Source organism: Pavona decussata, unplaced genomic scaffold (assembly GCF_977016875.1).
Source record: "Pavona decussata unplaced genomic scaffold, jaPavDecu1.1 SCAFFOLD_127, whole genome shotgun sequence".
In the NCBI taxonomy this organism is placed as follows: Eukaryota; Metazoa; Cnidaria; class Anthozoa; order Scleractinia; family Agariciidae; genus Pavona; species Pavona decussata.
Genome location: NW_028145541.1, coordinates 385,764 through 410,942, shown reverse-complemented (window position 1 = coordinate 410,942; position 25,179 = coordinate 385,764). Strand labels below are relative to the sequence as shown.

General features: G+C 37.4%; 1 protein-coding gene and 1 long non-coding RNA gene across 13 annotated transcripts in view; one reads left to right on the top strand and one right to left on the bottom strand.

Moving 5' to 3' along the window:
* LOC146469042 (chordin-like protein 1) overlaps positions 1 to 25,179 on the top strand; it is a 45,763-nt gene that overhangs the window by 4,482 nt on the left and 16,102 nt on the right. For 4 of the 12 annotated variants that reach the window (XM_085123668.1, XM_085123666.1, XM_085123667.1 and 1 more), the window contains exons 1-3: positions 7,262 to 7,436; positions 18,926 to 19,058; positions 22,470 to 22,549. In XM_085123668.1, the coding sequence (XP_084979794.1) occupies positions 19,045 to 19,058; positions 22,470 to 22,549 (94 nt within the window). In that variant the 5' untranslated portion in view covers positions 7,262 to 7,436; positions 18,926 to 19,044. Of the gene's footprint in view, positions 1 to 2,677; positions 2,784 to 7,213; positions 7,437 to 12,620; positions 12,735 to 18,261; positions 18,283 to 18,925; positions 19,059 to 22,469; positions 22,550 to 25,179 lie in introns of those variants that run through there. The other 8 variants (XM_085123661.1, XM_085123662.1, XM_085123671.1 and 5 more) reach the window with 5 other exon arrangements.
* Positions 7,454 to 11,650, bottom strand: LOC146469043 (uncharacterized). Its single transcript, XR_014867285.1, has 3 exons — positions 10,807 to 11,650; positions 8,514 to 10,768; positions 7,454 to 8,340 (listed from the first exon to the last, which is right to left on the bottom strand). It is a non-coding gene; the product is annotated as an uncharacterized LOC146469043 (long non-coding RNA).

Genomic DNA, 25,179 nt, shown 5'->3' with positions numbered 1-25,179 from the left:
GTACATAGACCGGTTCTTCACTAATTAAAAGTTTGTTTGAGTAAGTGAAAGCGAATTGTTACCCTATTTTTCCCTACCAGAACAACCATGCAAACGTATTGAACCTTAATAATTGCTCAAACTGGTTGAGCCGACAGAAAGCCCCCCCGAAAAACTAGCAAAGACCACCCAGAAGATTTCAGACATCTCTCTAAACAAAGGAAGGAGATTCTAGCGTGCTGGAGGTTTCCAGCGAACACCCGTCAAGATTTTTGGAACGTTGTATGGGTCCGATGTCGTTCACGGCTTGCTAATAGTTTCGGTAAAGTTCTATAAGTTACCTTAGATCAAGTTATTAGTAGGAGGGATTATCTCACAAATCTATCCACAACCGTTTACTGAATAGCCCACCAAGCGCGTTTTTCTTAATTTTGCGATAACCGCGGGATTGTTACACCAATAGCCCCACTACAATTGCGGAGTTGCAAATTTTACACACTCGGCAAGTAAGTAATATTTTACAAAAAGGTGGACAATGGCTGGTCTTGCTGTAAATCTCCGGTACAGTCAGTTCAGTTAAGTCTCTTTCATTATCAGTTCACTGTTACTAAATATTAAAATGATTGTATTGAAAAGAAAATATTGCAGGCACAGACGTGAAAAAACGACTACTGAGGTGGTCCTATTATTATCCATTTCCGTTAAAGGAAGATTAATATTATTGTTTTTGTTTTTAGGCAAAACTTTACCTTGTCAGCATCAAAGCCAGACACCGAAAATTATACCGTAACAAAAATAACAAGATACGATTAATAAAATCGTCGGAAAATGCCCATTTATTTGCTAGGCAAAAAATAAATACAAAATAATGTAAAAAAAAATGTACACGAACTCATTTTAGAAAGTTGAAGTGTCTTCTTGGATTGTGTGTTACAAGTTATTATATAACCTTTTTCTCAATTCAATTTTTTTGAGGTGGTCCCACTATTATCCATTTCCGTTAAAGGTAGATATCCGGATTGTTACGTCATAATGTTTTTAGTCAAAACTTTACCTTGTCAGCATCAAAGCCAGACACCGAAAATTATACCGTAACAAAAATAACAAGATACGATTAATAAAATAGTCGGAAAATACATATTCATTTGCCAAGCAAATACAAATACACGAACTTATTTTACAAAGTTGAAATGTCTTTTTGGATTGTTTGTTATAAGGTATAATTACACCCGTTTTAACAATTCTAATGCTTTTTTTGTTTGTTTGTTTGTTTGTTTGTTTGTTTGTTTGTTTGTTTTTGTATGAGCAAATTGCGGAACTGTGAGTTTAAAAGGGGCACTGTTACGGAGATTTTGCAGTATGTTACTGACCCTGGATTGTTTGTTATAAGTTATAATTATACCCGTTTGAACAATTCTAATGCCTTTTTTTGGGTTTGTTTGTTTTCGTATGAGCAAATTGCGGAACTGTGAGTTTAAAGGGGCACTGTTACGGAGATTTTGCAGTATGTTACTGACCCTGGATTGTTTGTTATAAGTTATAATTGTACCCGTTCGAACAATTCTAATGCCTTTTTTTGGGTTTGTTTGTTTTCGTATGAGCAAATTGCGGAACTGTGAGTTTAAAGGGGCACTGTTACGGAGATTTTGCTGTATGTTACTTACCGAAAAAAGCTCAAATATTTGACCAAACGCCTTCGACTTTCTGTCAGAGTAATGAGAGGGAAATATGAATGATTTTTCCGCGGAAACTACTATTAGTTTATTGCAGTTTCTCCAAAATTCACAGTAGGAACTAAAATTGCCATCCTACCCATCTGTTGACAAAAATGAACGATGCTAGTTTTTGTACCCTATAAGGGTTATTTCTAAGAAAACTGAATCGTTATTTTAACGTTCCAATACAAATATGTTTTTTTTATATTCAAAGTGACACTAAAGATAGGTGACACTGCTCCTTTAAGATGACTGCTTGAAAACTGGTAAATGAAAATGACTATATTGAAACGCCTATCAGAGTACAGAAAATAGGTCTCGCCAATTAGTTGCCACTCGTTAATTTTTGTTTTTCGCTAATTTTTCGACCTTTTCTTTTATGTGTGTGTGTGTTACTCGTGATTTCTCTACCTCCCCTAAATTCTATTTGTTCTGTCTTTGATTGTAATACTGTAATAATATTAATTTTATCTTAACAGTTGTAAGTCTGGCCCACCTAGATTAGAGGGCCACTGGGTTATCAGTTTCCTTACTGTCATGTGCTACCCTCTTAAAATAAAGTCCATTGTATTGAATTGTATTAGCTCTCGCTACCTGCGGGCCAGTCTCTCTTTTATGCTAATTTTTTGAATTTTTGAACAAACATGAACTTGAACAGGACAGTCAGTTTCCAAAGGCCAGGTAAAATTGTTCAAAATATTACATGGTGAAGTCCTGCAGGAGGAGGGTTGCACGGGATGAACTCTGTACCCTGTCTCAACCGTCCTAATAAGGTCTGTTCGCCTAGTTCGTATTACATCTTTTGAACATCTTAAGGAATTTTAAAAAAAATGTACTGTTTGTGTCTTTTTTAATATATTCTTACCTTTTCCCCTGTAAACATTGCATTTCAATAATTCCAAGCATTATTTTCTTGGAGTAGCCAATCACTGAACAATAGTAGACATCCAAAATTAAAAAGGGTTGATAGAAGTCTAAGGTATCTTGCGTGCTGTACACGTAGTGGCAGGTTTTTTATACTCACGGTATTAATATAGTCACATCGTTCACATACTGTTGCATAAGGGAGAATTTTACATGATCCTCAAGGTAAGACGTAAACCCAGTTAGGTGACATTTTAAAAGGAAAATTATTTAATTTCTTAACGTTTGACGGTGATGACAAAAGTGACATTTTAAATAGGAAAATTATTTAATTTCTTCACGTTTGACAATGATGACAACAACAAGTCGTCAAAACGTAGTGTAACGTTTTTATCGTTCATTTTCCTCTTCAAGTTTTCAAAATGTTTATCAAATCGATCCTTATTGAGACTTCCCAAGGGAAAACAGCCAGGGAAAAGATGATAGAAGATTCAGTTTTCGACACGACAAGGCCATGTTAACACCGAATTAGAAAGATAACTCAATACTTTCTTGTGAAATGCCTATTTTTTTAGCTCGCGGTATCGTGCCTTTGTTCATCGTTTATTCTCACCGTAAATGGCATTTACCAACTTTTCCAAAAACGTATAGTAGAACTTTACGTCCAGGAGCCGACCCAGAGGAGGGATGGACATCAGTGCCGAAATTGAATGGAGTATATATCGCATAGAAAAAAAAAACAAAAAGGATTATTATTATCAGTTATCCAAATCGTCGCTCTGTGTCTTACATTTTATTTGGATTTCCTTCAGCGTTTTCAATTCAAGTGGTAGTCATTTTAAAATCTTCTCTGAGTCAGTGGAATCGTCTGTTGTGCTGCTTTTGGCCACTAGAGCAGGTGAGACCAAACTCCAGTTTGATAGGGAGAGTTCGCCTATCCTACAGCAAATTGCATTCAATAACTACTTCACTGGGGTTCGTGGACGTTGACTACATATGTTATGCTTGAAAGTGACTGCGGCTTGGAGTTCGTGAGCGAAGTTTTTAAAAGCTCAAAAATGTGCTCTTTCTGTCAAAGGTTATATTGCTTCCCTCAGGCTTGGCAAGACAATTTGGTGTTCCCCTGAATTCTTACCTTTTGATATACGTTTGCAGTTGATATACGTTTGAAGTTTTACGGATTTATGTTAAGTACAGTCTAAAGGAATTGAGATAGCATCCATGGTCGTATGTTTGTTGGAGGGGCAAGGGTTTGATTGTGGTTGTTTACGAGGTACATTTTGGGATCTAGTTGTCGTAATTGTTATTATATTTATCCAGACCTGCTGGAGTTGCCTAATCGTTATCCATAAAGTTACGCCAAAACCACCCTCAGATGTTTTGGATGTGTGTACGTGAAGAAATTTCAGTTGAGGGTAAAAGTTATTTGACAAATTAAGGACTTGTCTAGATATACGAGGCAAACTATTTGCGCTAAATATATTGCATAGCATGGTAAATTTTACTCATCGCGATTCAATAACTGACACATTCCATACTAATTTTGAACGCAAAAATGACATTTGTTACTGAGATTACGCGACTGCTTTTCTCCTCTCCCTTTCTTCAAATTCAATGCACCGTAAAAATGCTCTGATTGCTAAATTATGTTTTGCAACATAACTTGAAGCAGTATTGTTTTAAGCAGTATAGTAATGAGCTGAAAGATAAGAGATTTGTCAATTGCCATTGTTGAATGATAAGATGACTTTAGTTACGAGAACTGAGGGGTTTTTTTAGAGGGATTAAACTAAGATTTGTTTATAGTCGGGGTGACAGTCTTATTCTTCCATCTATTCTTGCTTGGCATCAATAGAAGGGTTAATGTATAGAACGACCACTCACTTAGTTTTACATAAGTAGGTAGATTTAAGCCATTTATACATAATTAGTTTTACGGTGGTAAATGCCTTTTTCCCTGTTTTGAATTTCTTTCATACTTCTCTAAGAATAGTCTGTTGCGCAATAGAAAGTATGTATTTAAATCTCAAGTAAAGATCTCTTGAAGAGTTAACAAAAACTTAAACTCGAGTAGGAAGCTCTTCAAATTCAAGACTAACTGAAAAGCAATCTATGCTTCCCACTTTTGAGGGTATAACCATGGAAGTGAATGTTACCGAATGAGATAACGAAGAGTATTGCTAAATGCCAAAATGGGCTAGAGAATGTTATCGAAAGATTGAAATGTAAGGTTTCCTAAAACATTCTGCAACCAAAATAAAAACGTTTAGCTTTCGGTAAACTTTGAACGGTATCGACAAGGAGCCTTGTTAGTTACTTACTGAGTAGAAGGAAGATCTCTAAAAGCCCGTTGAAGGTTTTCTAAGGAGATTTCTCCAAATGTCACATACAAATTACGACACTCCTTTGATCTCACCAAATATCACATAAACATTACCACAATCGTCGTTTTACTGATGGTGGCTGACAATGAGATATAGCCAGCAGAACGTTCATGTCCGAAAAACTACAATTAACTAAAAAGAAAAAAGCTAATACGTATCGTATGTATCATCGGAAAAATAATAGTAATAATAATGGAGAATAGTTCGTTTTACATCTTTGACCTGCCTGGTTTAAATGAGCAGAGGACACGAGCTTATGATCTAGTATCAGGGAACCAATCGGAGACTTTTTGTTACTTGTTTGTTCATATCAAGGGCCTGAAAATATCAACTTTCACAACGATAACAGATAGGAACAATCTTATGGCATTCTGTATCTACCACAGTTGGAAGACTGTTTCTGACCAATGACATCTTTTAGGAAATTTTACTTGAAATAACTGATTCTTGAATATCCAACGAAAGTAACCAAACAACATTTTGCCATGAGGTCCTGACAGTACTTTTTTTCCATTGTAAGGACGAGAAATTGTTTTCTCAGTTCAACCAGACAACCTGCACTGTACACTCTGCACTGCAGAGTGTCTACAAAAGAGATGTTTAAGGTTCGGATAGCACCCTTAATTATTTTTCTAAACCAATTATTTTCGAGCCGTTTTAGTTGAAATTAAAAAATCAGCTTTGAATACTTAGTAAAGAGGATTTACCAACTGAAACTTAGTTTTATGCTAGGTTTAAACGAATGGAAATTCTCACACAAAAACAGCTTTAATAATAAGGATAGAGAATTAAGGAAACTATTTATTAATAAATTACACTTCAACCTTCAAATTACTTGTTTTGAATCATAAAATTGTCTCTCCAAGGCTCATTTCTCGGGGAAGAAGCCAACCCTGGATGTTCCACGCACAGTTGGCTTTAAACGTTTCAACGTTCTGTTGAAGAGCTCGTTTTATCTGAAAAGGCTGAAATTCAAAATTTCGTGTATCGTGAATTTAGTTAGCTATCCAGTTAGGTTCGTCATTTGGTAAACAGACACATTATCTTGTAAGCGAGCCAACACTTTGCTGACTTAAATTCTTCGTTAAGAGGTTATTCAGTACAGTTTCTTCCAATGATTGATAGATTGGCGGTGGCTATCGACACCCGGAGTCAAAACTATTGATAAGACATAAAATAACACCATTTGAGGCATGAAGACTGGGATTAAGCACAGGAGTCAAAATAAACTACAACTACAACTGTGACTCGTGATTTTAAAAGTTAAATAACTTACGAGAAATTACTGGGGAAACTTAAGTCGGACGTGTTGCTTGTGAATCCTGTCAATGGAATATTTTGGGCGATCACTTGTGGACGTGCGATAGAGACTAAACTTTGACCCTATTTCAAATCAAAAATACGTAATTTAGCAATACCTGTTTTTGGTAGCTTGCGTTTCTTTTTCATACTCATCTTTATCAACTGACGGTAGTTTTTTCATGCAAACTATCGCAATGTATTTCTTAATCTTGTAAGCAACGTTCTAACTTTCAAAATTATTAAAATCGTCCAACAACCTTGAACATTGTATGTGTCCACGTACAATGATTTTTCGTGTGGGAAATGTTTTCAGGATTATGTGGGCGGCCTACTCTCAGACCCGATCTGTAAAATCCACAATTCTTCTTTTCAGACATTGATACCAAAATGGTCTGACATTTTTCAGACCAAAAGGCTCAAACCTCGATACCCCTTTGCATGGGGCAGCATATACCCACAAGCAGCCTATTTAGCGACCGGAGTATCCTCCCCACACTGAGTAGCAGGTCATTGTACAATCAGATGATGCTTTGCGCATTCGGTTTTTAATCTTGACATCAGTCGCTCTGCACAGCTTGGCTGTTTTTCTCCTGTTCATTAAATAATTAAAGAGAGCTGTGGAAACCAGTTTTGACTTACGAACTAATTGGTAGGTTCATCGAAAACATTTCAAAGTATGTTTTGCACACTGTTACTTTCTTATGGTGGCTTTTCTCTGAACTCCGAAAGCCTGGGACATGACGATAACAACTTGAAGACTATCATAAGTCGTTATTATTAGTCAGTACAATAGACATAAGTAAACTTCCATGCCTGGCGCCTAGCTTCCCCCAGACGTTCCATATAAAATTACACTTATATTTGCGACGTTTTGGGGCATTTACCGGCTTTAAAATTAAAAGGCATAAGAGATTTTAACTTAAGATTAAAGCAATTTTTAAGTCAAAATCCGATTATGTTACTTAGCGCAAATCTGCTATTTTGACTAGAGATTGTGAAACGTGGCAATACATTTTGCATTGACCGACTGCAAGGGTGTAAAACGAGGCAACGCCTGACACTGTCATAAAAAGAGTTGGCAAAAAAGCCGGACACCTTTAAGAAGGAAGGAAAGCATTAGCTTGAACTGGACGCCATTTAATAACGTCATATAATTTATCCCTAAAGGTTCGTCCGGTGCAGACGTCAACAGGTAATTGTAAGCCCCAAATAACAGTTTCCTTTTATAGGGCCCTGTTTACGAGTGTTTCTGAAAAATCCGTGTTAGCTATAAGATTATTTTGATTGCCTTATTGTTTTGATTTTTATTGCGCAATAAGCGCTGTAGTTTGCTATCCTATGGAAAAGAAGAAAATATGCTTATGATGTGAGATTCCGGCTTGGCTGGTGTTGTGGGTGATGCTATTTCAGTGCAACTGTACTTTGCCTTTAATAACTTAACCGACGATGCATTCAATAATGTCTTTAAACGTTTTGTGTTGATTTTGACAGTATATTTCTCTCGCAGTTAAAATTTTATTCACAAACGTTCAACATTCAAACCTCTTTGGCCCGGATAGCACGCTTACTTGACTGGTTTCAACGAAATTTTATTGTTTCAGTCATCTGCTATCGTCTTCATTCGAGAACAATGGCTTAACGAAAACATTTAGAAATAGTCATCAATCAAAATGCCTCCCTCCTGTTTAAATTTGAGTTGCAATTAAAAATGCGCCCATTATTATAACATTCAAAGTCTTCATACTCCAAACTTTTGCATTTGTTCTGCTTGCCTTAGTTTTCCAGTAGTTCTAAAAGAACACCCGAAGCATGGACTGTTCCATAGTGAGGAATATTTCTTCAAAACACGATCACTCAGTAATCATCCCAGAAATTCGGATTTAATCAGCATCTTGAAAAACTAGATTTTTCATCACTGGGTGAAAAATCGCCTGAACCTTTCCCAACGTGCAAAAGTAAATGCCTCTTTTAATCTGTGGAGAGATAAATTTAAAGTGTTTTTATAAGTTCGAAGTGTGACCACCTAGGATTTTTACAAAGGAAACATGATTCGTATATTTGTGGAACAACATTCCTTTACTTCAAATTTTCTGTCACTTAAATACAGTGGTTCATGGTTCATGGTTCATTTATTTCACACTATTTACACAACATTAACATAGAAAGTAAAGTATTACAACAGATAATTACAAGATAAAAATAAATACAGTACAAATTATAAAATGTGTGTGGTGGTCAAAGTAGCAAAGGCTTTCTAGTTGACCACCACACCTTAGACAGTGCACGGTGGAATACCGATTTTTCGAACCTCCCAGGGCAAACTGTATTTAGCTAAAGAAACCGCACAAATCAAACTTGTTACCTTAGACAAACAATAACTTTAAAAGCCTAAAAACTATCTGGGAACACGTGAAATGTAATTCCAGGTATCTTGTATACGTTTTGCTCCCGATGTAGGAGTTCGGCTATGGCGTTTAAGGGAGACAGGATACATCTTAGACAACAACTTTCGATAACAACTTTAAACAAAACACACTGTTATGGCCTGCTAGTGATGTGCAAGTTTTATCTCCTCAGTTATAGTATTTTGTTTATGTTTTGCTCTCTACATGAACCGTTTGCACAAAACAAACATACACTCGGAAAAGCCCGAATAGCTTCCTGTGAATCGAGCTTCAGTACAACTTGCCAACGCCGGACTGGTTTTCCCCTTGCATTGTGCCTTTGTGTGTATATAATTACCATTTTCATCTGTTGTGTACATTTTTCATACCTAACTCATGGTCAGAGAATAAAGCTTCTTGTTTTTGTGTCATAAGTGCATCATACTGAAAAACCATTGCCGTACCACTTTTGAGACCTGTTGACACTAAATCGAAGTTTTGAATAATCATGACTTCTATACAAGTTTGGCACGTACAGATCTACAAGGTCGCTTACAATGTCCTAAGTAACATTCCCATCGAGTAAGTCGACCTAAAATAGTAAAATATTTTTCTTGATAGCGGTATACAACCAGCCAACCAGTGAGTTGCTTGCAAAAATAGTATCGTGTAATTTGGTCCATGAAAACATTACTCAAAATTTAACGAAATCAAAGCTGGGAATAAACTAACTAATTATATAATTGTTCGGAAACGTATAATAGCTTTTAGACACTCCGAGACATAAAAACGTATACGACAGTTGTTGTCTAAGATGTATCCTGTCCCCCTTAAACGCCATGGCCAAGTTCCATATATAGGGAGCAAAACGTATACAGGAAACCTGGAATTACATTTCCCATGCTCCCAGATAGTTTTTAGGCTTTTAAAATTATTGTTTGTCTACTGTAACAAGTTTGATTTGTTCGGTTTCTTTAGCAAATACAGTTTTCCCTAAATTCATTTCCGAACAATTATATATTTAGTTTGTTCACAGCTTTGATTTTGTTAGATTTTGAATCATGTTTCCATGGACCAAATTACACGATACGACTTTTGCAAACAACTCACCATCGCCAGGAGTACAGCCCGAATGGTTTCCTGTAAATTGAGCTTCATTACAACTTGCCTACGACTGGTTTTCCCCTTGCATTGTGCCTTTGTGTATATATAATTACCATTTTCATCTGTTGTGCGCATTTTTCATACCGTAACATAACTCATGGTCAGAGAATAAAGCTTGTTGTTGTTGTTTCATGACTGCAACGTACTGAAAAATCATTACCCTGTTGACACTAAATCGAAGTTGTCAATAATCATTTATTTCTATGCAGGTTTGGCACATACAGATCCACAAGGTCGCTTGCAAGAGTCCTAAGTAACATTTCCATCAAGTAAATCGACCTAAAATCCTAAAATATTTTTCTTGATAGCGGTATACAACCAGCCAACTGTATGTTTGGTTTGTACATAACGGTTCATGTAGAGAGCAAAACATGAACAAAATACTATAACTGAGGAGATAAAACTTGCACATCACTAGCAGGCTATTAAGTGTTTCTTTTGAAGTTGTTATCCAAATCACCCGCAATACAAGGGCATGTATACAACGACCAAGAGTTTCATCGTGGACAATGGCAAAGCAGCAACAACTGCAGTTATAGAGATGTTCCTTCACAAAAAAACTTAGAGTGAAATCTTGCAGGTAAAATCCATATGATCACACCATCCGGATGAAAATACATTGCGCATATGCCACATATTGACATCCCAATTCTAGCAGTATGCAGGATGTTTGTCTCAGGAACCTAGTTTAATGGCCTTAGCTCCCACGAGTCTCCTGTAGTTCAGTGGTAGAGCATCCGAACTGGTAATCGGAACTTCTTAGGTTCGACTCCTGATAGCAGATCTCGGATAGGAGTATGCCTGTGTCACTTTGAATAATATGTAATTCTCATACAATTGATTTCACGATCACCGCGACTGCTCGCCTTGTTCGCTTGGCATGTGTTTACCTTTTTTTTTTATATGAAGAATCCAACTTAACTGATTTAAGGTACTAGTAGAAGTGCTGAACAGCAGTAGGACAGCCTCTCTAAACCTTGACAAAATTGTTTTCATAGGACAGCCTTTCTAAACCTTGACAAAATTGTTTTCAATCTCAGGATTGGTATTTCATCTCTCCCAGAAATCCACCAGGTTGTGGGTGATAGCCATATCATCAATACGATCGAGCAGTCGCTATAATTTTAAATCAGCCTTGACCAGTTTAGTTCCACTGACTGATATGATGATCACCGCGACCCGCCTCGCCTTCTTCTCTTTCAGTGCATATGTTTACCCTCTTTTCTTAGTACACGGAGAATCCAGCTTAACATCGGTTAAGTACTACTAGAAGAACTGAGCAGTAGCATGACTTACGTTGACAGCCTTTCTAAGCTGACAGCACTGTATTCAGTCGTGGGATTGGTATTGCATCTCCCCCAAAAGCAGATGCTATTAATAATACATTCCTAAAGATCTTAAAGCTTCTGTTCGAACGTCAACTTCCTGTCCACTTTGTCGACGCTTGTATCGGGTTCTCGCCCCTTCCATATCCGGCATTTCATTGTCTTAGCCTTTTTTAATCATCGACTTTGTTGAATTATTTAATCGAACAGTTGTATCTCATGTTCACTGAAGCAACAGTTCAAACATATCACCTTGTAGTCATCTTAGATAGACTGAATTCAGAGGAAGGGTGCTCCAGTCTTATGATCAAGGAACTCAAGGTTCAAGGACAGATACCGGCCATAAAAAATGACAAATTTCCAGTCATATATACTCATTGTATCATTCATACTTAACTGAATCTCCCTTAGTGGCATAGCTTTTTTGAAAACTGTCCGTTTTGACAGTTATTCGACGCTAATTTCCCGGCTTTTAGGCATGTGTCTAAAGGTTTTAACAACAATCGATGTATTTTCTTGTGAATCGTCATTCCAGTCACAATCAACAGCGATTTTGTATTCTAAGGGCTCAACAAATGTATATGCTGTGCGCAACATGTGAAACTCGATGCACTCAAATGAAGAACAAGCAACCCTACCAATCCCAACTAAATCGCCTGTTATAAAACTCCCTCAGCATCACTTCTGATCAACTGCACCGCAACGACCAACAATTGAGAACAAAAAATGAAGCAAATTAAAGGTGACTACTGTGTGTGATCGCAGAAAGATGGAGTTTCCGTTCATTTACGGTGAATTTAACAGATAAAAATGAAATTTATTCGACAAGATGTTGACTCTAAACGTCCTATCCCCGTAGTTAAAAAGAGAAGATAAATGGTTACTAAAATCATTTTCTTCTTCTTTCACAAATTTTTAGATTCGTCCATGTCCTATCGTATCTATTCAGTCAACATGAATAATAATATCATCAGCAAAGACAGTAAATTTGTGATTAACTACGTCTAAGGAGAACATAAATGAGATTTATCCATTACATTTACACTATTTAACATGCGTCAGCGTGCGTTCATAGAGATATGAAGCACATGGGAATTTTGGAGAGCATGCACGAAAGATGCGTACAATCGAGTTGCTCGAGGCGTAGCCGAGAGCTGAACTCTAACTTTTTGAGTGCTTTCCAAACTTCCCAAGTGCTTCATATTTCGATGAACGCACAGCTGACTCATGAACCAATTGTATTACAACATTTTCAACACATACAGAAATGTAACCCGTTGATTCAGGTTGACCAGAGGCCAAGCATTCACCCAATGTACAAAATCGCAATAAACAACCCCATGTTCAGTAAAAATAGAAAACCTACAGGGTAGAAAAAGCAACACCCCTTTGGTCTACAATAGTTAAAGTTTCTAACAATTGAATAAAATACACTGGTTGCTATTTAAAAGTTTTCCAAAAAACAAACTTGAAAATTTGATCCTCGCGTTAGGAGAATTCTTTCCGCTGGCGAGGACATGTGACTGACGCAAGATTTACGCAGTTGTCACGTTTCAGCAATGGAAATGGAAAAGAGAATAGACAACTGAAGCTTTTCTAAGTGAAGAATTTATTCAAGTAAGTCCTTGTTTTAAGATGCAAAGGCGTACAATTTTTAATCCGAGACGATAAACGCACAAGCGATTTGAAAGAACCCACGTCCATTTTGAAGTGAATTTATCGAACCGTGCATGTGCGGAGCACGGTTTTCAAAAATTTCGCAAAAATTAACTGTTAGGAATACGAAGAATCGGTCAATTATAATTATTTAAGTACAAATTCACTCAAACCTGTAATTTCTTGTGAATTGGATTCCCACGAGTACTCGAACTTTACCAAGAAAGTCCGTGGCCTTAACAATGATCTGAGATGTCCGCTTGTTCGTCGGCTGGATAAGACGACAATTGCCCTTGAAACACCGACAATTTCTTCGCAGTTTATTATCGGATTTCCACTGTTGAAACTGTCGAGTATCCCTTCGCAGTTTTTCTTTCTGTTTATCGTTTCGAAAAGGTGTATTTTCCCTCTGAGAAAGTAGAATTGACGTCTGAAAATTAACAGTTTTGCGAGACACGATGACACGGGCCTTATGCCTGTTAATTTTTTTTTCGTCTTCTTTAGGGTTTTTTTTCGGGAGTTAAAAACTCCAATCCCAAAGAAAAAGTAGGCAGATCTTCTTTATCAGCTGGTTCGCTTGTTGCCATCTGTAGTTAAACTTTTTGGTGAAGTTTTTCCCCGTTTATGAATGCAAAATTACGAAGTCACTCACGGAGAAATTTTTTTTATCTCGAGGCATTCGTTTGCTGACGTCATCAGCGTGTAAAAGCACGCGCGCGCAATTGGATTTGATTACACGATTTACCAGCTATGTTATACCTTTTTTGTCAATAATTATTACTGTTTTGATGTATTATGTGGAGATGACTGAAGATAAAGATGGTAGTTCCACAGAACAAACGTTCACTGCAACAATACTTATCTGAAATCTGGGTAAGAGCAGAATCGAAGAAATCGACTTCTTTGCCAACTGTGCTGCTGGCAATTTGAACAGCTCATTTGTCTACGCCTAATGGCATGTGCCGGTTTGATCTAAAAAAAAAAAAATGATAATTCCTGGCGGTTCGCCCGGAGTGGGTGGGCAGGGGGAGGGGGGAGGTTAGGATGAACACTGCTGGACATGGAACTGAGTGAGCTATCATGTTGGAAAGCTTGTGGCAATGCTGACGTATTGTGTATTTTCCAAGACTTAGACATGTAGGAGAACATACTAATGAACTATGTTCTTCCAAGGCCTAAACAGTTTGGAAAGGGTGTACTATAGTGTGAATCTTGCCTTAGTTAATAGGACACTCAAGGCGGCTATGGTTAAACAAACCAGGAATGATTTTTGCAGAGCCGATTAGCACTAACGCAAGATTAAATCACTCTAATCGAGGGATAGAATGTGTCCTTCGATTAGATTCTGTTCCTTTAAGCACGATTAGGATGAACCTAAGGCTTAGATTCAACCCACATTGTGAGGTCGATTAACTTGCCAAAACGAACAAAACAGTGGACATAACTGTTCGCTAAGTTGGTTCAAGAAAAAGAGGAAAGAAGTTTATATTGCAAATAGTTCCTCTTGGCGACTTTAAATGATAAATGAACTTGTCGTCTTTAAGGTTACGAGGACAATCAACCCAGTTTTGGACAAAAGAAAAAAAATGTTAAACGCAGTGCAAATGTACTCAAACACCCGCAAGTACACGCTAATCGAGCAGTTTAGGCAATATATTTGAGTTTTAATAAGCGGTACAAAAGCAGTACGCCGTGAAATATTCCTTCACCACACGCAATAGTGATTATTTAAAAATAGCATAATTACACAAGTAACATTTTGCCGATCTGGGGATCCTATACAAAAGTTCTTCAATCAAACTAATTAGTTTCGAGGTTAATTTTAGGCGAAAGAAGAAGAAAAGGATGGCCTAAAATAAGATGAAATACTGATTTCAAAGAGAAGATTATTCATTTGTTAAAACGGGGTAAAAGTAAGAAACAATTTTCGAGTCCTTGTTCATTTTGTACGTAATAGAAAACCTACGACTTCGGTAGAAAAACATCAAGACTCTCCTTCTTCTGCTTTATTATCCATATTTACAGTATTAAAGCTTAATCAATACGGGTTCATAGCTAGAATTTAGCAACTGAATGAGTCGGGGAAAGATGAACTCAACTATTCCATTTTCACTGTTTTTGCTGTGCTGATTTTCCTTCACCGAGTCAAAATCACTTTTCACTGAATGATCGCAATAGTTTTTCAAAATGTACGGATCGTGATTGTTCAACAGCAACTATAAATATCGAGGTTCGTTTGATAAGACTTGTGACACGTTTCTTCTAGTCAGAATAAAAACAAAAATACCGTACTGAGGGCTTCGTGGCGTTCACAAAGACCACGTTTTTCCCGCGCATTTGTCATTTTCGCTTCCGCGCTTGCAGGTGAATAAACAGGTCTGACCGGTAATTCTGAGTTTAACCGTGGGAAAGTTAATCGAGGGATCAATTTGGTTTTAGGAACCTCTTTTTATTCTTCGCGGGATTACTATTACTGAGTTATTCCGAGAATAACTTGAAGTATTTTAATCGTGGATTAACCGCTAATCCGGGGATAATTTAATCGGGCCAGGTTGGGAAGGTTAACTGCTATAGCTGGAGTTGCTGGACTGACGATCCAAGTCAAGTATGTTGACACAGACTACAAGAAATAGCATTATACAATGTCCTTTAGCTGATGAAGAATTCAATCTCATGAATTCAAAAGAAAAATCTGTTCTTCATGTTTGAATCCCCTAACCTTGAATTAATTGTTTCGATGAATCCAACATTTCGATGGATTCAAGTCATCCATCGAAACACACAGTCCCTTGTGAGTCAAAGTGTCTCAACGAGACAGATTACTCAAGCACAGTGTACGCATACCAGTACTCGACCATACTGACGTCTAGGAAGGGTAGAACAGCCAAGCATCACTGTTATATTACTTATACTCTTGCCGAATACACAAAACGTTCTGCCGGCTAAATTTGGCGAACTAGTGAGATACGTTGAGATCAAGCCCGCATGCAAACTCAGTTGTAAAACCAGTCCGCCATTAATCAGTTCGCAAACTTGCTAAGTCTTCGCTTCATCAGTCAAGTTTCCGCTTTGTTTTCTTCTGATTGGTATGCTTGGAGAAAGCAGACAGGTATATCTAGGATAACGTTTTCCTTAGCGTTTTGCTTAACACTTTTTATTGCTAGCGGTTACAAACTATGGATTGAACCGCATCGTTATGCTGACGTCGACACTGAGTCTGGGTTCTAAAAGGTCTCTAACACTAATTTTACTCGCGGTTCTACTGAAGTCAGCGCGGTATTGACACAAGTATGAAATACTGAAAGAGGCGCGGATACGTCAGTAGACAACGCTGCGCGCCATTTAAACCACTGACTCGGGAAAGTAGACTTCAAAACTAACTGAGCTGCGCGTTTAGCTGATAGTTATAAACATTTCCCGACAATCAGAGCAGCAGGGTCTTTGCCGAAAATCGTTTACTTCAAAGGACGCTAGTTTTGCTCAATACAGCCATTGTAAAGAAGGGTTAATTGACTCACACCTTCAGTACCCATATTTTTGTTATCATAATATTGAGTTTTTCACTGCTATTCATTTGTTCACTGCTCAAAACTTTTTCCGTATTTATTCTCATTTACATTTATTGAAGCACCATTTCATATAGGTAGGTTTAACAGTTAGGGAGTGTTCATTATTTATGGGGAGGGGGGCTGGCAAATGGGAGGGGGGAGGGCAAGCGAGGTTTACCCCCCTATTTAGGGGGAGTCAGAAAGGTTTTACTCTGGATCTGGAGAGAGGGGGGGGACAAAAAAGTTTGAAGGTTGATATCGTTAGTTTTGGGTTTTTTAAAATTCTTCCAGAACCGCATGACATTAAATGTACTTGTACCACAGTAAGTCAAACCATAATCTCACACCAATAGTTTACACAGCAAATGGCTTTCATTTAATGGATTTGCTAGTTAGATATGTTTGGATTTCACTGGCTGCACCAACAGATAGGCTGCCCTCAGAAATAAGTTGATCTAGGCCTTTCACTAGAATGGTTGGGTGAAGGCTGTCAGTGTTTTGCAGGTAGATCATGTCATCTGACAGTGGCAATATAACTTCTTCAATCTGCACTTTGCCCAGTCAAGGACTCCACAACTGCAGCTTGGCACAGTCTTTTTCTCTTTTCTTTCCTCTGTTTTGCCTTTCTCTTGGCCTCAATCCACTTTTTTTTTTTTTAGTGTCTGCACAAATACCCTCTTTAGCTGCCTTTTGGTATTTTCCAGACTAGTGATAACACTCTGTATCACTTCAACCTGTACATTAACATGCGTAATAATTTCTTCTATTGCTAGTGGAGCAAGCAAAAGGCAGGTGAGTAAAGCGCTAAGTGGATGATGAGAGCATGGTTTGATAATAAATGCATCATTCTGAGGGGGGGGGGGGTCAAAAATGTTTACATGTTCTAGTTGGGGGGGGGGGGGGGCAAAAAAAGTTATCCTTCATCATTGAGGGGGGTGCAAAAAGTTCCAAACGTTCCGTTTCCCCATTTGCCAGCCCCCCCTCCCCATAAATAATGAACACTCCCTTATAGAAACTGGTAGATGACCCGACCGCTTGGTCTAATACTGTTACTATTTAATAGCCTGAATTCCAATTTTCCTACCGAAGTCGTAAACCTCCATCATTAAGTGTCAAGTTAGGCCAGCGTGATACTAGATTTTTTTTTCGTTTCATAACTGACGCTTTGATTTCTTATGCCAGCATATTAGTAAAGAAAAGAATTTGACAATACAGGCAATTGTTCACGACAAACGATTGCACTGGGGCAGAACAGTTGTAAACAGGCAAAACGTGTGGGTCGCTTTTTAATTTTACCAACGGCGTGAAATTATTGGAAAATGAAATGTAATAACAAGTTGCTAAGGTATTAATTCAGTATCATTAACCTTGTAACATGCAAAACAGCAGGGCATGAAGTATGAAGAACTAACAATTGCTGTGAAGATTACATTTGTTTTTTTTTCTTGTTTTTTTTTTTTAATTGGCATAATGAATGAAATCTATCCTTCTTTTCTTGAGACTGTTTTCTGTCGCCTCTGTTCCTGAGGGGATTAAGTTTTAAAAACAAGCCAGCTTGGGTAATGTTCCGAGTTATTTGAGTTACCCTCCTCTTAGACCCTGCATCAGTAGGTGCTTAGACTCGTGCGGTGCGCAATTTACAGACGGAACTTTAAATTCCCCCACTTTGAGGCTCTTTATCTTAATCCTTTAGATTTTTTTTTTTTAGATTATATGGAAAGTTCAAAGGTTATGGCGTTTTATTCTTCGTTTCTCGCCTTACAGTTTGACAGCGGCGAGAGTTTACTCCATTTTTGGATGTAAAAAGTCTGAAGCCTGAGCCGCCTGAGAATGTCATTACAAATTAGATGAACACTGCCGGTAAACCTTTCGGAAAATTGACAATCTCACCGCACCGCAAACATTTTCTGTTCAACTTTCATTTGAGTGATCTCATCCTCAAAATCAAAAGTTATAACCAGGTAAAGAGACGCAAAGTTTGACTCCATGAAGTGATAAATGAAAACTGACCAAGTAAGCGTTATGTATATCGAGTTTTCTCCTCAATCACCCCGTTAACTTGATTCACATAGTAGCACTTTGATGAGTTGACTGAAACTCCTTCCTCTTTGTCAAGCCTTTGGTTCATACCATGTGACTCCAATGTTTCGAGTTTGTGAATGACATGCATCTTTGTGTGAACACTTGCATAAAGGCTACGGTGCAGTACTTTCCTATTTATTAGAGCAATTTGTTTCCTCGGTTTTCTGTTTCTTGAGTTCGTCGTTTAGCTCATTTTTAACCTTGAATTCTGTGATTTTCTTAGTTCTGAACTCTGTGTAAGCGAAAAAAAATTATGTTTCTGTTATTTATGGGATTCTAAAGACAAAGGGGGTATCAAGTCCGGTGCACATTAATTTAAACTGGTGCTTTCCACTACAGAAAATCTTGAGGTGAGGTACGCTCACTAAGCAGAAAAGGCAGTGGAGGTTGTTTTTTTTTTTTTGTTTTTTTTTTCCTATTTCCTCCCATATGGTGTGGGGGCAGGGGGCAGACCGGAATCATGAGATTTTATTTGTCACCCGTCAATTAGCATTCTCAATTTCTACCACTTGGTTTTCGCAGATCACTGCGGACGATGATCGGTTTGTTCAATCAGCGGAGTTGAAGTCGCCGACGAAAGGACTGTGGCTGCCTGACCAAAGAAAATCGAGATCGATAACTCTAGAAACGCCTTGGTAAAGATGAAAAACCTCTGGTAAGTTAACATGGGTAGTTTATTTGCATGGTTTTACTTTAAACTAAGAATAGTAAATTGCTAAACGCGTTAAAAGTTTGCTGTTTGTTGAAACAGCAAAGTGCGTTTAACCGACTACAGGAGAATCACTGAATTGTGAATGATCGATTGTTGTTTAATCAGGGCGACAATTTGTGATTGTTGTCAGTGTTAGATGATGTTCATTTAATCCGTTCTATTTTCTTTAATTCTTCTTCTTTTGTGTTTAGGATTCCTACAATTAAGGTTCCTTTGAAGACTCAATTCAATTCTCTGGCAATTGTTTCAATCTCTTTATTTCCACCCATTATTTGTTAAAGGCTACTTTGAAAAACGACTATCAAGTGAATCCACTCTCGTTGCTTGCCTTGTTACGTTGTGAATTAAGAAGCAAATCAAAATACAGACAATCAGTCTCATAGTTAAGTGCACTCATTTTGATGTAGTTGTTTTCAGTCAGAAGATGAATTCAAAAGTCGCATTCATGAATTTCCCAAACGTTGCACAGCAACATTCGTCGAGCGCTAGAAATGTTTATGCATTTCTCGTAAATCTAAAATAGAACACGTTGTTCCAAAAACTATTGTTTCTAGACTTCAGGTTGCATTTTAAAACATTTTAAGAATGCTTTGTTGTGTGCTCCAAGATTTCCCACAGAGTGCATTGTTTTGCAACTGCTATAATTGCTTTTTACTTAATGTTCTATGTATTTGAAGGATCTAATTCTTTTTCGGGACCAAAACAGGTTAGGTCGGCGTCCTAGCTTTTCGCTAGCCCCCTTGCATGGAAAGTGTCGAATCACGGTCGATTAATCTAATCGGTGCCTCTTCAAAAGGACTTGCGATGAAGCTATGAAACGACGTTTCAGTAGAAAGCACCTCTTCACTGAGATCCTTTTTACTTATACCGAAAAATGCAACACTTGGAATTAATGTTCTTTGTATTTGAAGGATCTTACTCTTTTTCGGGACCAAAACAGGTTAGGTCGGCGTCCTAGCTTTTCGCTAGCTCCCTTGGAAAGGATCGAATCACGGTCGATTAATCTAATCGATGCCTCTTCAAAAGAACTTGTGATGAAGCTATGAAACGACGTTTCAGTAGAAAGCACCTCTTTACTGAGATCCTTTTTACTAATACCGAAAAATTCAACACTTGGAATTAAGCCCATAAAGATATGAAGCGAAACCGTCCTAACCAAAACCACAAACAAGAATGCAAATATCGATCCCGTTGTTTCGCTAGGTGCTTTTCAACTTGAATAAATTGCTTTAATGTAAGATCCACACTGGATTCTCTAAATAGCGTTTGTCGGAATGTATTGTCTAAGTCTTCACTTGTCTCGCTCTTTGAGTTTGTATTTGTATTCTAGCAACCCAGCTTCATCTACCTTAGCTCTTAATATTTGATCAATAAATCACGTGAGTTCATTTCTTTACTTTTGGACTTTGAAACTGCACTAAAGACTACCCACCTTGTTTTACCCATTGACAAAATCTCATTTACCGTAAACATTGTTCAAATACTGAAATTACTTCAACATAAATCAATTTAACTGATAGAGCAACCAGGGCCCGGTTGTTCGACAGCTGATCAGTGCTTATATTCATCGGTGTTTTAAAGTTTAAAAACCTGCGTTTTCATATCGCTAATTGAAAATGGTTTTAAAGCTAATTTTTCTCTAAAGGTGACGAAAAGTCCAAGCCAAATCTTCGGAAAAGCACAAATCTTCGGAAAAGTCTATTAACTGGAATCAAAAGCTCACACTAAGCCTGGGGCACAAACAGTGGTGTTCGGCCCCGTTGCTGCTCTTATATAGGGGATCTTTTTGTTCCGTTGTTTACATATGTAAGGCATCATAACGTTTAGATTTATGACAAGCTATCTCTGTTAATTTTTTTTATAAATTGCCCATAGTAATTGCCATGCTAGGAGGAGAAAGGTCGCATCACCGCTATACAAGGAAAAATTAGTCTGCATTTGTAAGCCATTCTTACTATTTTTGTAATGCAATTGTCTAATCTGCGGTTTAATCCCGTCCTTGCACACGCACAGCCAAAACCTGCCGCGGGGTGTCTGCTTTTTATGGGGTGTTAGTTTAAGCCTGTCAACCGCCAAATTGTCAAGTTCAAAAGAACTCTGTCGGGGAGTGCCCTCATGGGTGTTACCCGTTTTACATTCTTCAAGCAGAAATTTCAGACTTTTTTGAGTAAGTTGTTATCTACCATTCTCAAACTCATTAATGATTCATCAAGAGAAAACAAAGAAAATCACCACTGTGACTGTGGTTTGGATATGTGTTCCTAATTACCATAAAATTTTGCCAACTTGAGCCTTAAATTTCTCCAAGAATTATTGATCATTTGAGAAGCCTTATCAAACACTCGAAAATGTGTTTCATCAGATATCGAAGTCGTTTAAAAAAACTCGTCTACGCCTCGTTTTTTCAACCTACTTCTCAGTGTTTGGATATCTGATGAAACACCTTCTCGTGATTGATGTATTACATAACAGCAATGATATAAGTCGTGCGCCAGCTGTGCAAACAGCCGGGTCCTTAACTGTGCCCTAGGCAATCAAGCGAATCTTCATAAATTAAATAGCTTGCAATATCCGTTAAAATAGTCAAATTTGTTTGCGTATATATTTATTCAATAGCAAAAAAAAAAAAGATTTAAGTTAAATCAACGAATTATCTTTCAGTTTCACGTCTTCGTCTACGGTCAAAAAGAAACAAGGTCTCTACAAAGCCCTCCTTTACACAATCAAGATGCTTGAATGAACAAAGCTATATTAATATAAAATAACCTGAAAGGTTATACATAGACTGTTAAATATTGATTGCAACCTAAAAAAAGATCGGTCTAAAATAAAAATAGAACCTAGAAAAAATCGGCTAAAAATAGAGTTAACGCCCTTGAAAATTCAAGAACTTCAAAGAAACCTTTGAAAGATTTGACCAAAAAGAACGAAACTTCTAAATGCATCACAGTTTTCTTGTTTTTCGTTAGTTCAGGATAGATACAAAAAAATCATAAAAGTGCTACTGAAATTAATTTTAAAAACGGACAAACTAATTGGAATAGTTTGCAACAATTAAGTTGTTGGCTTTAATGTTCAGAAATAGTGTTTGTTTATCCAGTACAAAATTTGATAATAAGTACAAAGCTTACAGTTTTATAAAATTAACGAAGAGGCGTAAGTAAACAAGATTCACTTGAAATAGCATGGTCACGGCTTAATGACCTTTGAGAATTCAGACTGATGAAACATTTTAATGATCTATTGAGATAAAGCCCGTATATCAATAAGTACACTTATATGTCTTTGAAGTACTGACGAAACCGCTCATGCATCTCCTTTTCCGAGGGTAATGCATTCTTTCATTTCTTTCAGCTTAACCCTGTTCGGGATGGCTATCAGTTTCGCGATTTTTTGTGAATGCAAAGCGGTTCTCTTGCAGACGACACCTCCAGGTACGTTTAAGATGTATTCATGCCCCAGTTTCAATCACAAAAATGAAATTAGTACAGCCAAATTAGTAGTCCATAGCTATCGTCTAAATAATAATAATCATCATTTATTTGCCTTACTAGAAAAAAAAATCATTCAATTTACAAGTCAAGGTAACATGGTGAAGAGACCTCAAGAAACCACCAGGCTTATAAGAGAGGCCACCTCAGTTGTCATTAATGATTAGAAATATGTATGGTGCTGCGTAAGTGCGGCTTGGTCAATTCATGATTTTACAGATAACAACTGCAACATTTTTTCCTTAAAGGTGAAAAATAACTAGATGAAGAAGTAATTGATATTGGGAGAGAGTTCCAGATTTTGGGATCTTGGTACATGAAGGACTGTAAATTGCTTAAGATTTGTGCGACAAGAATGCGATCGATAGTGGTTGGCTGTTCTGGTGCCATAATTATGCACTTGGCTACTTGTTAAAAGCAAATTCAGAAACATTGGAGGTAATAATTGATTTTGATAATAAAACATAAATTGGGCTATTGAAATGAATTAACTTGGAAAATGTCCAAGATATCCAATTTACCAAATAGGGGAGCAGAGTGTGCTGGATAATCTGAATTGGCAATAGCTCGCACAACGCGCTTTTGTTCTATTTAGCTTAGACACATTTGTGGACGACCAGGTGGCATACTTAGATTTCCACCCACATAATCAAAAGCTTCCATTAAACGAACCGTGGTCCTTGACTCTAGGGATGAAAGGCTTAACACGCTTTCACCAAGCCGGCAAAAATCACATTTACAAGATGAGACCAATCTAGTCTGTTCCACTCTTTTAGAAAAGCTATCATGGGTAACAAAACGTCGGAAAACTTTGATGTAGGCTTATTTAAAGGCAGCATAGGCCGTCTGATCCTAAAGAAGCCCCCTCTCTCTCTCTCTCTCAAGGACGAAACGTGACTAAAATGCCGTCACAGAAAACGCTAGACGAATGAGATTACTCAATTTATTAACGAAAGCCCTCACCGTGAAATTTATTTCATAGCGAGTCACTAAGGGTCAGTTATTAAAAGACAGTTTAAACGGTGTTTAACAAAACCACGTTCTAAGCCATTTTCAATTTTGCCAACAATCATATCTAAACATTATCTACTGCCGACGGTAACAAGAAGGCTTGCATCCCAGACGAGAAAACTATTTATTTACTTAAAATAAACCACTTACAGACATATTTGGAGGCCCACCGATTGTCTTAAGCCGGGTCCTAAGTTAGACTGTTTAAATAACTGGCCATAAATTTTATGACAACAGGCGTAGGTGAACCGGAAACTGATGTATCAATCGCGGCCCAAAAATGCAACAAAGACACATACAATTAGATTAGGTTTTTCTCACAATTGTTCAAGTAAGAGCAAACACGAAACTACTTTCAACTCTTAATTGAAAATCGTTCTATACAGAAGCAGCACTAAATATCCTTTGTTCCATTTGCCGTTTTTAAGTTTCGCAGGTATAACTGAATCATCGAAAAAGGGTGCATTTGAACAGGGGATCCACCACCAGTTTACTTACGCCAAACTCGTCACGATGTGCCTCTAGTGCATGTGTATCTCACTCAGAAGTAAACAAGTTACAAACAAAAGAGAAAACGACTAAGAGAGAGATTTGATAAACTTGATCTCACTCAAACATCCAAACTACTGCTATGCCGATTATGATTCTCTTTAATTTAACTTGGATAGATTTAAGATCGAGAAATTGAAAAGTGCAGAGTTGGAAATAATTTCTGCCACCCTGAGAACTGGAATTTAACAAATAATGTGGTAGAGATATTCATCACATCTAGAATCATCAAGAGTGTTTTGTTTTTATCTTTTTGTTGTTTTGTTGTTTGTTGCTGACCACACACGCTGGTGGTTGCTGTAATGGTAGATAAATAAATAAATAAGTAAATAAATAAATAAATAAAGTGATGCCAAGGTTTAATACCCTTCCTACGTGACGATCTTCCGGAAGAGAGAACGAGCCTTTAATGAGCTGAAGAATAAGTTGCGAAGCATGCTTGAGATGTTTAACTGGAAATGCTCTCATGGGCTCTTAAAACTGACCGCCTAGAAAGCCAGTGTTCAATGATCGTCAGTATATATAACGTAGGCAAGGGGGAGAAAATTCCCAGCTGGATGAAGTTTTGAATTCTAGATAACGTTTCGTAGCATGGTTGTAAATAGACATTTAACTAAATTAAGTAACTCTTTTTTGAATGTTATAAGGGATATACAGCAATCATTATAACAGAACGACAATGAGGTTGAGAGAATTGACAATTGACTTTCCACTTGTAGCAAGAGCATCAGCATTCCGTTAATCTCAAATCCAAGAATACTTGAGAACACCATTTAACCGTAAACTCTTATAGGTTCTTCAATTTAAGAGGGAAGTGCAATGCTCATTATATAGTACTAAAATCTGAGGCGTATGTCGGATTTGCAACTGGGTTTTTAATTACCACTGAAATCGTGCATAAAATTACACCTAGGGCTGCCTCAGTGCTCAGCAAGAGAATGTCAAGAACGTTTTTTTAGCATGGCCCTTGCATTCTCCTTGTTCCAAGCATTCAGCGGATTTTGTTTCATCAT